Source organism: Eucalyptus grandis, chromosome 7, assembly GCF_016545825.1.
Source record: "Eucalyptus grandis isolate ANBG69807.140 chromosome 7, ASM1654582v1, whole genome shotgun sequence".
In the NCBI taxonomy this organism is placed as follows: Eukaryota; Viridiplantae; Streptophyta; class Magnoliopsida; order Myrtales; family Myrtaceae; genus Eucalyptus; species Eucalyptus grandis.
The window spans coordinates 28,393,310-28,408,254 of NC_052618.1; the positions used below are offsets into that span (position 1 = coordinate 28,393,310).

Below are 14,945 nucleotides of genomic sequence, written 5' to 3' on the forward strand. Positions count from 1 at the left end.
TTTAATGCTTTCTTTGATTGTTGATTATTATGTTGATGATTGTACACTTGCATGATCACCTCACGTATTAGCGGATATGCCTAAAATCAATCTAAGTTGTCTGACAAAAATATATATAATATATATTTAAATAAACAAGATTAAGTACCGAAATGGCACTAATTGGTTAATTAGTGTAATCAAATTCCCGAGCTTAGATTCTCTGGTTACGTAGAAAGTGAGGTATACTCCCATGCTTCACTTGGTTTCTAACCAACCCCAATAAGTTAATGGCGACTCCTTATTACAAAATTCTTATGAACACTCCAACTTTGCGCAAGGTATAGGTTTGGGAGAACCCGTGCCTAATCATGGGCTGTGAACTTGTTTTTAGGCAATACCCTTAAACATATTCCCTTCCCCAAGAGCTAGGTCGCAACAGTGCTGTTTTCATTGATTGCAATTTTTCAATTGACACCATGTGGAAGGTATAAATAAAAATTATGATCTCTTGGACCATTTTTGTGTGCACTATGTTCCTAAGTTTGGTTGAAAAAAATTTCGCTCAATTTATGTTGCTTACGATGTCTCGGTTAGGCTTGAACTTTTTGCGCAAATGGGTGGGCCTAGGCTTGTGCTATTCTAGAGCTTTTTCTAAAATAGAGTGTGCCGTTCTTATTTTTCTTATTCAATTTTAGACTTATACATGATTATTTTGCTTTTTGTACTTATTATTGATCTACTATCTTTTAAATTTATATAAATGAGTTAGAACTATCTACATTAGGCCATGTGGGTGGGGTTAGGATGCTCGTGTTTTCCAATGGATGGGCCTGGACGTTTGAGCTTGGGCCTAGTAGGACCAAATAAAGTTGGGCAGAATTAGTCCCAAATCGAGCTCGAGTAGGCCCATTCAATCTTTGCTCGTCCAATATTAAAAAAAAAAGTTTAGATATTCATTTTCTTTCTTTTTGTTAATCCAATTTGTGTGTGTGTGCTTTTTTTAAGACTTGCTACTTGTAAAGCCCATGAAAATGTTGAACCAATTTGATGTTGTCTCCATATGTGGTTTGATAGGTATTTCAAAGGTTATTGGAGCCAATAATTAGTCCTTCGGCCCTCAAACAACATCCGATTACTGAGCTACATGAATTGTGCTAGAAGGAGTTTGAAGTTGAGATTTGGGGATTTGTGGAATGAAAGCTCGAGTTTCATTGTGTTTGTGAACGATCAGCTTATGGGAAAAGCCACGTACAAGCCTAAGAAAAACATTGCGCTAAATAGAGCAGCCAAAGATGCTTTAGAGAACATTAGAAGTTTATTTGGCAAGGAAGAAAGTACCTATGAAGATGATCGTGATTTAGCGAGGAGAAATGAATGACATTTATTGGAGCCAATAATTAGTCCTTCAGCCCTCAAACAACATCCGATTACTGAGCTACATGAACTGTGCTAGAAGGAGAGTTTGAAGTTGAGATTTGGGGATTTGTGGAATGAAAGCTCGAGTTTCATTGTGTTTGTGAACGATCAGCTTATGGGAAAAGCCACGTACAAGCCTAAGAAGAACATTGCGCTAAATAGAGCAGCCAAAGATGCTTTAGAGAACATTAGAAGTTTATTTGGCAAGGAAGAAAGTACCTATGAAGATGATCGTGATTTAGCGAGGAGAAATGAAATGACATTTATTGGAATTAATAATTAGCCCTTTGGCCCTCAAACAACATCCGGTTACTAAGCTACATGAACTGTGCTAGAAGGAGAGTTTGAAGTTGAGATTTGGGGATCTGTGGAATGAAAGCTCGAGTTTCATTGTGTTTGTGAACGATTATCTTGTGGGAAAAGCCACGTACAAGCCCAAGAAGGACATTGCGCTAAATAGAGCAGCCAAAGATACTTTAGAGAACACTAGAAGTTTATTTGGCAAGGAAGAGAATACCTATGAAGATGATCGTCATTTAGCGAGGAGAAATGAAATGACATTTATTGGAGCCAATAATTAGTCTGTCGGCCCTAAAACAACATCCGGTTCTTGAGCTACATGAATTGTGCTAGGAGTGTTTGAAGTTGAGATTTGGGGATCTGTGGAATGAAAGCTCGAGTTTCATTGTGTTTGTGAACAGTCAGCTTCTGGGAAAAGCCATGTACAAGTCCAAGAAGGACATTGCTCTAAATAGAGCAATCAAAGATGCTTTAGAGAATATTAGAAGTTTATTTGGCAAGGAAGAGAGTACCTATGAAAATGATCATGATTTGAAAAAACTAGAAAGAGACAACGAATTTCAATGTTTCTTTTTCTTTGATTTGTTATTTTTATTTATTTTTTTGGGTGTAATGCAGCTTTACTCTTCTTTTATTTATTATTGATAAGAATTCTCTTGTTAAGACCCTATGAATTGATTTAAACCTCAAATTCATACTAGAACTACAATGATTCAATAAAACTTCAAACCAAGTCCAAAGATTCCCTGAGTAAGAACCATTGGATCGCTGAGCAAGATCGCGGTTCACAACAACCAGTGGATCAAGATCGCCGCCGCAAGAGGCTCAGCCACGTGATGCTTGGCCAAACACTCCTCTCTCTTTCACGTGTGTTTTCTCTCTATGTTGTGGCCATCCTTTTTAGCTATGTGATGGTCTTATTTATACTATTTAGGAACCAACCTCCTCATATATTATTGTCCTCAATCAATTATTTCTTTCCTGGTTGACTGATTCCATGCAAATATTTTATTCTGCTGAGCCGAATATTTTCTGCCCATACTTCTCCTTTACTTGACCCAAGAGCCTTTTCTTTTTCTGCCTTTTTGTAGATATCCAATATATGAGAGATCTTAAGAATAACAAAGTAATCCGCCCATCTCTCACACATGAATATTTTGGAATATCCTGATGATTGCTTTCTATATGACCCAAAATATAAAGCTTTATTGTGAATAATTCAAACCATGAAGAAAGTAATGGGCTTGACCAAATTCTAATATAATATTATCATGGGCTCAGTCCAATTAATCAATTAAGCTCAAAACCATTCACTTGAATTCATTTGTCACCGATCCAATTAAAATGCAATAATAAGAAAAATAAATACACATAAAATTATATGCTATGCAATTAATATTTTTTTTTGTGGCTTAAAAATTAATCCCTAATTTTCCATGCAATAAACAATTAATCAGGTCGCCAAAATTAAGGTGTCAACACCGCCGCATAATGTGACTCTTTTGGATTCGATTGAAAATGTACACACATACAAACACTAAATAAAACATCTAGCCTAAAAGCAATATTATATAAGAGAGGGTCTATCATGATTTTAAATAGTTTAGGATCTACTTCCTTTCCTTTCATCTCTTTGACAAGCTTTTAAGATCTTTTTTAACACTTCAATAATTGGTAGTCGAGTCTAATACCAATGGAAATGACTAACAAAAAAACTAAGAGGGAGGTAAATTGATTATTTTAATTTAAATAAATTTTAACATGAAAGTTGAGAGAAGATGCTTTTGTGGAAGGATTATAAGTGTGCATATGTAGTTGCTTTTGTCAAATGGATGATAAAAGAATTAAGGGATAGATGATATTGCAAGATAAATTTATAGTGGTTCGGCCTTCCACTAGGCCTATGTCTATTTTCTCAAAAATCACAGCCACTAACAAAGCTAGAATTACTCTTAGAGATTTCACAGTACGTAGATGGTGTTGGAGAAAACTTCTTATTTTGAAGCTGACAAAACTTTTCATTCTGAAGTAAAATAGACTTATGTGGAATTCTCTCGGTCTTTCCTAAACCAAAAGTCTGCCCCATTTTAACGAAGACCCAGACTGAATGCAAGTGAAGAACAAAGATTTAATTGGACTCATGATTATTTTTCTTCCTTCAAGGCTTTAGTACGAACAATATGTGTGTGTGTGTGTGTGTGTGTGTGTGTGTGTGTGTGTGTGTGTGTGTAGTTTTCTGGTTTGAAATATCACTTACATTTTAGGTTATCTTTATTGGAATCAATCACGGAACGAAAAAATCATTTTTGGAAGGCAAGTTTATTTGGAAAGAATCTATTTATGAAAATCAAGATTCTGATTATATGGACGACCATGATCATTAGACTTTTATCTCAATCTTCAAACGGCTCAAGATCTCATTGATTGATTCTGTTCAATGGGTTGATTGGAAGAATTCCTCTGGAATGTGCAAACGGTCAAAAAGGCATGGAGTATTTAAGGAGGTTTTTTAAGTCATTCGAGGTGTGCATGAAAGAAGAATTCCAAAGTCTGAAACTTCCCAAATTACTTATTCTTCCTCATACAGTGCTTAAACTTGTATTCGGAAAAGAGAGAAACTCTAAAGAGTGAATTTGTGAGAGTAGTAGAAATTCTTCACTGAGAATTCAATGCTATAAGGCTGTAACACTCTTTTTCGATTCATAGTGAAAACCAGCTAGAAGGCTATCAGCGTAGGAGAGTGGACGTAGGCTTAATCTAAGCCGAACTACTATAAATCTTGTGTTCATTTTCTCTTCCTTAAACTCATTTACTTTATTTGCTGTGATACTTTTCTGTGTTTTGAAATAGTTGTTAAAGTATGAATTCTTCTTCAAATTCTGTTGTTCATCAGACTCAGTTTAAAAGTAAAGTATTTTTACTGCATTTTGCAAAATTTGTTTTCACACCTATTCACCCCCATCTAGATATTTATACTAGCACTTTCAATTAGTATCAAAGCCTGTGTGCTTATTTTGTTGAAGTGTTTTTACTTCTAAATTAAATATCTTCTATGGCTAGTATTTTGGCTCAAGGATTGATTGAAGAACAGAGTAACACTAGACCTCCTTATTTCAATGGAAATGAGTATAATGTATGGAAGAATAAGATGAATGCATTTCTTGGATCCAAATATCCTCTAGAGTGGGATGTTGAAAAAGGAATCAATCCAAAGGCAACATCAGCTTCAGACAAAGGGAAAGAAGTGATTGAGAAAGATGCTGACGAATCCACACAAGCTGAAATTATCAAGAGACAAGTTCCTGGTGCAAAAGCAATTTATTCTTTATACTGTACTTTGTCTCCCACTGAATATAACCGAATTTCTTCTTGTGAAACAGCAAAAGAAATTTGGGATAGAGTGCATGTTACTTATGAGGGACTGATCGTGTGAATGAAACAAAAATAAACATTTTGCTTGGACAATATGAATCATTTAGAATGAAGTCTGCAGAATCTATTTCTGATATGTTCAATCGCTTTACATAAATTGTGACTGGACTGGCTTATCAAGGTCAACCGATTTTTAGACCAATGAAAGTCAACAAACTACTGCGTGGACTTTCAAATGACTGGAATCATGTGAAGACTTCAATCAAAGAAACTCAGAGGATCATGCCTCTATCAGTTGACAAACTGATAAGCACGCTTCAATCATACAAAGTGGAGTAGATCAATGATGAGAAAGATCTAAAAGGTAAAAAATCAATTGCATTAAAGTCTAACGTCGATTCTAATGTTACAAATTCAGATGATGATATGGATGATGAGGAGCTGACCCTTATGATAAAAAAATTCAGAAAACTGAATAGAAAGGGAAGAAGATTGAATTGGAAAAAGCAAAGCACGTAGAATTCATAGAAGAGATCAAAGGAGGACATTGAAACTAACAAGGATGTTATATGCTTCGAGTGTAAGAAAAATAGGCATATCAGACCAAACTGTCCTTTGTTGGAAAAGAAAAAAGGAAAATTTGAGAAGTACAAGAAAATTCTTAAAGTAGAAACCTGGAGTGATACTGAATGTGAAGAAAGCGAAGAGGAATTTGCAAATATATTTATGATGGCTCACTCAAAGTCAAACTCAGATTCAGAGACAGACATTGATTCAGATTCTGATAAAGAAATTGAGGTTAGTCACTTAGAAATTCCTATTAAAGTCGTTATGTATATAGATGAACTTTGCCTCAATCTTAAATCCTCTCTTAAAAGGATTTCCGAACTGAAAAATGAGAATTCTAAACTCAAGCAACAGGAAGTGTCTTGGAAAGTAAAGTTTGAAAGTCTGAAAAGAAACTTCGATGATTTGAAAGAAAATTATGATTCTCTTTCAAAAGAAAACGTTGTTTTAAAAAGGGAGATTTCAAATATTTCAAAAAGATTTTCCATAGCATCAGAAAAATTGGAAAATATTCTTACAGCTCAAATATCCTATTTTAATAAATCTAGTTTGGGTATGAATAATGAGCCCATTCCGTTAATTGATTTTCCTAAAGTAAAAGAGAGACTTAAACAAAAACCTGCAAAGGCATTTTACAGAAATCATTTTCAAAAAGTGTTTGTAAAACCTATTGGCCGAAGTGCTCTCAGATGTTCTAAGTGTAATAGCTCAGAGCATTTTGAGAATGAATGCCCCAAAGTTTGCAAACTTCTGTGATGAATCTGGTTTTCAACATATTTTCTTTTCTCCATACACTCCAGAACAAAATAGGGTTGTGGAAAAGAAAAACAGATCTTTACAAGAGTTGGCCAGAACTCTATTGATAGAAAACAAAATTTCGTCTCATTTTTTAGCATATGCAGTTTATACTGCCTATTATATTATCAACAAAGTATTTTTAAGGTCAATCCTAAAAAAGACTCCCTGTGAAGTATATAAAGGAAAGAAGCCAAATATTTTCTACTTTCATGTTTTTGGCTGTAAGTACTTCATTTTGAAGAGTGCGAATGATCGATCTGGAAAGTTCGAGGAAAAATCAAATGAAGGAATTTTTCTTGGCTATTCTATATCAAACAAAGCTTACATGGTTTTTAATAAGAAGACTCAATCTGTAGAAGAATCTATGAACGTCAGATTAAGAATTATGTGCCGAATCAACCAGATCAAATTTGACTTGAAGAGTCTGAACTAGTTCCAAACTCAGCAAAGTCTACTTTCCCCGGAGAATCTCAATATTCTGAAGTGTAGCAATAAGCAAAACTTGAAGAATCAAAAGAAGCAGGGGATCAACAGATTCTCAAATTAAATAGCAACTGGAAGCACAAGTCAAGTCATCCCAAAAAACTTATCATTGGCAAAATTGATGAAGGAATCCACACCAAATCCAAAGGAAAAGAAGACTCCAGTACATTAGCACTTGTTTTTGAAATATAACCAAAAGGAGTAGAAGAAGCATTGTTTGATGAAAGTTGGATAGAAGTTATGCAGAAAGAACTCAGACAATTTAACATCAATGATGTGTGGGAACTAATTCCAAAACTCAAAGGCAAATTTGTGATTGGAACAAAATGGGATTTCATAAACAAAATGGATGAGAAATGTAAAGTAATAAATAAATAAATAAATAAAAAAGAGCAAAGCTTGTGGCAAAAGGATACATACAAGAAGAAAGGATAAACTATGACGAGACCTATGCACCAGTAGCAAGGTTAGAAGCAATTAGATTATTACTTGATTTTGCTTGTTATCAAAATTTCAAGTTATTCCAGATGGATGTCAAAAGTGCTTTCCTTAATGGATTCATTTAAGAAAAAGTCTATGTGGAACAACCACCAGGATTTGAAGATCCAAGAAAACCAGACTTTGTCTACAAACTAAAGAATGCTTTGTACAGTCTGAAGCAGGCACTTCGAGCTTGGTATGAAAGATTGAGTAAATTTTTAATAGACAATAGCTTTAAAAAAGAAAAAGTTGATACAAGTTTATTTATAAAAAGAGAAGAAAAAGACTTTCTACTCATATAGATTTATGTAGATGATATAATCTTTGGTTCTCCTAACGAAAATCTCAACAATAAGTTCTAAAGATCTATGCAGGAAGAATTTGAAATGAGTATGATGGGTGAATTGACTTTCTTTTTGGGACTGCAAGTTAGACAATCAAAGAAAGGAATATTCATTCACCAAGAGAAGTATGCCAAAGATCTTATAAAAAAGTTTAGATTAGAAAATTGCAAAAGAACATAAACTCCCATATCAAGCTCATCAAAGCTCGACAAGGATGAAGGAGGAAAGAAAGTAGACCAAAAGCTATACAGAAGCATGATTGGTTCTTTACTTTATCTCACTACATCTAGACCTGATATTTTATTCAGTGTGTGCATCTATGCTAGATTTCAATCTGATCCAAAAGAATCACATCTAAGTGCTGTTAAACCCATTATCAAATATGTTGCAACTTTTCTAAGGTTGGGTCTATGGTATCCAAAATCATGAGACTTTACTCTACTTGGTTATTCTAACGCTGATCTAGCCGATTGTAAAGTCGATAGAAAGAGCACATCTGGCACTTGTCAACTATTGGGACAAATGCTGATATCTTGGTTCTCAAGGAAACATAGTACAGTGGCTTTATCTACAACAAAAGCAGAATATGTTGTTCTTGGGAGGAGTTGTTCTCAAATTCTATGGATAAAATAATAACTAAGAGACTTTGAAATAGAAGAATCCTGTATAGAAATCGAATGCGATAACACAAGTGCTATCAACCTTACCAAAACCCAATTCTTCATTCAAGAGCAAAACACATCGAGATTCATCGTCACTTCATAAAAGATCATGTTCAGAATGGGGAGATTAATGTTCAATTTATTGAGTCAAAGAATCAACTGGTAGATATCTTCTTGGAGAAAAACTTATTTGAGTCAATTCGCAGCAAGCTGAATATCATCTCTCCTCTCGATTAAAGTTTGAAGGCGATTAGATTGAGGACTTCAACTTGAGGAAGCTACCCAATTCAGGTATTTTATTTCTAATATGTAAATTCTAATAAGGTATGATTATATTTGAATCATTGCTTGCCTATTTTATTTTTAAAAATTACTATTTTATTGCTAAAAATCGGATTTCAAATATTTGGCAGTTACCTTTTTGAATTTATTCTGAAAATGTTTTTTTTTTTTATGATTCGTTTACCTCTTTTCGATTTCTTTAGATACCTCAGAATATTTCTTTCAAGCACATCACCTTCAAACCCTAATACCAAATCTCTCTCTCTCTCTCTCTCTCTCTCTCTCTCTCTCTCGATTTTTTTTTTTTACTCTCAAAATCTCTGTGCAAGTTTCTTTCTTTCACTCGAATATGTCGACGAAAAAGAAGCGATTCCTATCAAAGTAATGAGACCTAAAGTACTCTTCAAGAATTACACTTTTTTGAAATAGGGTGGAAGTCCAATGACATTTATCACTGACTTTCTGAAAGATAATGGGTATGGAAACGAAACCTTATTTTTGAGAACCATGGAAAGACTAGGAGTGGCGCCAAAAGGAATGGCAGAAAAGGCATTTGAAAATTCTCCTTTTGATCCACGTTTTGGTTCAAAAAGTCAACCTGAAAACAAAGATGATGATGAGAGAATTTTTACAAATTTTCAACCCTAGATGGGAGTGGCTGCTGAAATTCCTAGAGAAAGAACAAAGCTTTTTCGTTCAAAAGAGCATAAAAGGGTTTATGCTCAAATTTTGAATAGAGGAGTGATAAACCTGCGCATAGTCAACTTTGACTTTCTAGACTCCATATTGAGGGAAAGGTTAGCCAATCTTCAACTTGAAAAATTTTGTGCTGAGACAATAGAAGCTTATCCTGAATTGACAACGTATTTTTACTCCAATATGTTTTTCCTGGATCAAACTCACATTCAGTTCACTATTTGTGATAAAGTGTTTATTGTGGAGGTAAAAATTCTTGCTGATATTCTAGGAGTAGAACGTAGTGGTTTTCTACCTATAAATGTCTCCATCAGTCTACTCGATTTCTGGTGAAGGACATATTACCAAGTGGGAGTATCACTTACTCTCGCATGCTAGCTTCACACATTCTACTGCATAAAATTGTGATCAATTGTATCAGACCCAAGGCTGTCTCCAAGACTGATGTGTCGAGATTTGAAGCGAAGATCATGTGGGCAATTTGCAATGGCATTCCTTTTTCTCTCTCACATACTATCTTTTTGCATATCTACAGAACTGTGATGAAAGACAAAGAACAACTACCCTACTCTGCCTTGATTAAAAGATTGTTCAGACACTTTCAAATCCAGTTGCCCTCTTAACTTTGATCAAGAACTCTCACTCCTATGGAGATAGGAATGAAGATGATTTCCAAAATGAGGCTGAAAGATCTGTCTAAGGCCTTGGATATTTTGAAGAAGGAATCATCTACCAGAATGAAGGAAGGATCTACTGCTGCAAGGAAGCTAAAAGGAAAAGATACTATCCAAAAGACTTCAAAGAAAAAGAAGTCTATCCTCCTGATGGGCGAAGAAAAGGAGGATGATCTGGCAATTTCTACGCTCACCTTGCGAAATCTTCAAGGTTATCCTGATTCTGAAGAAACAAAAGAAAAAGAAGGTGAACAAGTAAAGGAAGAAGTTGAACAAAAAGATGAAGATGAAGGTGATGCTGAAAAATTAGCAGAGAATGAGAATGAAGATGAAGATTCTGAAGGAGATACTGATGCAATACCAATATTGGATGACACTGAAGAGGACAGGGAAAATGCTGCATTGGAAGGAGAAGACATTAAACAAGAAAAGAGATCTAGCACTGGAAAGGGAAAGGTACAAGAAGAAGAAGTCTCATCTCAACTTGAAGGTACCAAAATAGGGGGAGACCATGAAAAAACTCATGCACCCACTGCTAATGATGGCATTAGTCGATCTCTTGCAGATGCTGAAGATGTCTTTGATTCTCATTTCCCTGAAGTTGAGGTTGAAGAAGAAACTCTGAATCAGGACAAGCAACAAATTGCAAGCGTTCAAGTTGATGTTCCTTCACTTCCGGATACTCCATAGGTTCACTTTGTTGAAGCTAGTGCCCAAACTGATCCTGACACAAACTATCCAAGGATAGTGGAACTCCTTTTGGAGATAAAGGCACAGCAATATGCCGTGGAGGTTGAAATCCAGAAGTTACATACTACCTTAAGATCTACCTCAGATTTTCTAATTGGCAAGGTACGATCTTTTGATACTCAAGTTTAGACATTGAATCAATAGGCTTCACGGAGGCGTAGTCAAAGTACGAATGTCTATCATCGGTGCCAAGAGAAGCTTGAGGTGGCGGTGTAGTTGCTAGAGGATTTCCAACTTGTTCGCATTCACAGACAACCCTAAATGACTCCATCATTTTATATCATTTTTATTCATTTTTTTATTATGACTTTCTCTTTCTTTTTTTATGTTTGTTTGAACTTGCACTTAACTTTTGTGGTTGTGGATAACTTTTGTTGAACTCTACATTGTTATGTTATTACAGAACTGTTAAGACTAATTTTTTTTTTGTTACAAAATCAATGCTATTCAGCTCTATAATAATCTGTTCTTATTTTAAGTTATCATGTGCTGCTAAAGTGTTGTTTTGCAGGATATAAGTTTTTAAATTTGCATGAAAGTTTTGTTACCATAAAAAAGGGAAAGATTGTTGGAGAAAACTCTTATTAGATTTTGAAGCCAACAAAACTTTTCATACTGAAGTAAAATAGACTTTTATGGAATTCTCTCAAAGTCTTTCCTATACTAGAAGTCTGCCCCCACTCTGACAAAAACCTAAATTAAACACGAGTGAAGAACGAAGATTTAATTAGACTCGGGATTATTTTTCTTCCTTCAAGGCTCCAGTACGAACATGATATATATGGCTTTCTAGTTGGAAATATCAATTACCTTTTTGGTTATATTTATTGGAATCAATCACGGAACGGAAAAATCATTTTTGGAAGGCAAGTTTATTTGGAAAAAATTTACTTATAGAAACCAAGATTCTAATTGTATGGGCGACCAAAATTATCAGACTTTCATCTCAATCTTCAAATGGCTCGAGATCTCCTTAATTGATTATGTCCAATGGGTTGATTAGAAGAATTTCTCTGGAAAGTGCCAACGGTCGAAAATGCATGGAGGGGTATTTAAGGAGGTTTTTCAAGCCATTTGAGGAGTGCATGAAATAAGAATTTCAAAGTCTGAAACTTCCCAAATTACTTACTCTTCCTCATACAGTGCTCAAACTTGTATTCGAAAAATAGAGAAACTCTAAAGAGTGAATTTGTGAGAGCAATAGAAATTCTTCACTGAGAATTCAATGCTATAAGGTTGTAACACTCTTTTTCGATTCATAGTGAAAACCAACTAGAAGGCTATCGGCGTGAGAGTGAGTAGAATCGTTAAACCAATCTTTAAGTCGAACCACTATAAATCTTGTGTTCATTTTATCTTCCTTGAACTCCTTTATTTTATTTGCCATGATACTTTTCTGTGTTTCGAAATAGTTGTTAAAGTATGAATTCTTTTTCAAAGTCTGTTGTTTATTAGACTCAGTTTAAAAATACAGTATTTCTACTGTATTTTGCAAAATCTGTTTTCACGCCTATTCACCCCCCTCTGGGTATTCATACTAGCACTTTCAAATGGTGCTACTTTTACACCAAACTTAGTAGATAACAATTTAAACACGAGCCCCTTTTATAACACTATAATCCCCTCTATTTCCAAATTGTAAGAATTCAGCCCTCTTAGGAACTACAATTAGAAAATAAACAATTTTGCACAAGTGATAGATAGAGACTATAATTGAAAGAGAGAATAGAAGTTCTGAATTGTTGCCAAAGTCCTCTGCCACCTTTAAGTTGTGCTTGGTTTAACCTTGAAAATGGGCATTGGGAAAAGCAAATGTCTTTGGCCCAAAGGACTTTGGGGAAAATATAAATTGCATTTGGTAAAAAAAAGCAAAGCTATTTTGGGGTGAGTGTTTAGCAAATCTTTTTTTTTTTTTTTTTTTGGTAAAGGGCTTTTGGATTTAATTTTTCTTTCTTATTAAAAATATTAAACTATTTGCCAACTCTAGTGAAAGTAAGGGTAGTTTTGGAACAATGAGAGGTAAAACCAAAAGACTAAAGAATTGATGAGAATAGCTTTGAAAAAAAGACTAGTTTCATCATTTGGTCAAATACTGAAAGCCCAAAACTAATTCCGGCTTTAGATTTTCAGCTTTCCCAAGGTCAACATTTGCTCAAAAGCCTCTTTGACAAGCTTGCCAAACACCATATCATTTCCCCAAGAGGCTTTGAAGGCTAAAAGCCCATTGGGAAAACTGAACCAAACACACCTTAATATGTCTAAATAGGCTTTCAATCTTCAAATTATTGGTTGAAGCCCTTTTTCAGGGTTAAATGAGCTGTTGCACCAACTTCTTTGGGAAAAAGACATGCTTTCTACAAGATTAGTGTGCAATATGTGATAAAGCAAAAGCTCTCCAGAAATAATGCCTTCTACATTTATGGTCCGGTTGACTCTCTAATCTACTCTTACAAAAATTGAAAAACTACTCCGTTGCTCTTCTAGCTTATTTTATATGGATTTTATAATGTGAAAGTAGTTGTTCACCAATTTGAAAAACAGGAATGTAGAAGCATGCATTGCGTCCTCTACTCCTTTTGTAACAAGAGCTACTTCTATGTATGGTTTATCCAATCTTTTCACACTTATATTGAGTTGATTATTCACCTTCTACCTATTGGTCGCTCCAACCGTATTAACGTATTTTGATTCTACAAAAGCTACTCACCTTCTACAAGTTCATCCAAGCCTCAATCACCCATCATCCTATGGCTTGTTTACCTATCAACATAGGTCTAAATGGCCTTAGATAGTCAATACTTCATCCACCTTCCGTAGATACAGCGCTCCACCAGGCTTCTGACTTTTCTGTCCCTAACTCCATCTGCATATTGACATATGTATCTATAAACTGGTTCCACTCAAAGCAATGCACGCATAGGTAGCTTTTGATTATTTTATCATCTTCAAAATATCACAAAGAAGTTTCTCAACAACCCACATATCCAAAGCAAAATGTAGTCATGCAACTAGCTGGATTGATCAACAAATTGACGTAATTACTTGTACATATTTTTTCAAATTCGGAAAATCGTAGAAGATATATAAAAAAAAGGTGGCTTTACCTCCACACAGAAATGGCTCCATACACCTTTGTTCCTTGTCTAGATTTTATTCGATGGAAAAGATTTTCCTATAAAATTTAAATTCGGGAAAATGATTTCTTCTTTGAAAGAATTAGAAAACGTTTCTCAAGATGTGTCTAGGAGTTGACACTTGGATCCAAAATTGTAGGCTTGGGCAAATGTTAGTTTCTGGATCCCAGAGTTCAAGACTATGTCTCCTGGGTCCATTGAGGTTAGGCCAAGGAGCCCAGCAACCATGCCTAGATATATTGAGGCCAAGCCCGAACCCCTAGTCCCATGCCCAATGCCTAAGTCCATAAACATTGTACTTAGGTCACCGACACTTGAGCTCTGATATCCAACAATCAGGCTTAGGTCCATAGACGTGTATAGGTCCTCAGTGCTCAAGCTTGGGTACTTGATTAATGAAACATTCATTATTATAAAATTATTTTTAAATGATTATTTTTATATTTAAAAAAATCAATTTATGACTATTTTTATTTTTAATATTCGAATTTTAAATTATTTTTATCTAAAAATATGAATTAATTGTTTTAATTTTTATTCTTTCTTTCTTTATTTTTTATTTTTATTTTTGCTTCTTCCTTGGTGATCGCTAGCCTCACCCGAGGTTGCCAAAGTCTCACTAAACTCTAGCAACCTTAGGTGAGGCTTGAGCCTCGCCGACCCGCTCACCCAAGGCTTGATTCTTCATTCAAGCTTATCGTAGTCTACATGAAACCCTTCGCTTCCTCCGCTGTCGACTTCATTTAAGCTCAAGTGGACAATTGACTCACAAGGCCTCAAGCTCACCATGACTACTGACCTCTGGCAAGCCTCATGCTCACCAATTTGGGGAGCTTGAGCCTCACTGACCTAGGGCGAGCTTGGCCTTCATAAGCCGGTTGGGGACGAACTACTAGAAAAAGGAGACAGGGATGGTGGTGAGAAATGAAAGAAGCAACGCAGAGGAAGAAGGAATAGAAAAATAGAAAAGGAAATCGATTTTTTTTTAGTAATTTTCTCTGGGTA

General features: G+C 35.0%; 1 protein-coding gene across 1 annotated transcript; it reads left to right on the plus strand.

Moving 5' to 3' along the window:
• Positions 1 to 10,206: 10,206 nt before the first annotated feature.
• On the plus strand, positions 10,207 to 10,746 carry LOC120296033 (glutamic acid-rich protein-like). The gene has a single exon (XM_039317681.1). It carries the CDS (start codon positions 10,207 to 10,209, stop codon positions 10,744 to 10,746), a length of 540 nt encoding a protein of 179 aa, XP_039173615.1.
• The last annotated feature ends 4,199 nt before the right edge of the window (positions 10,747 to 14,945 follow it).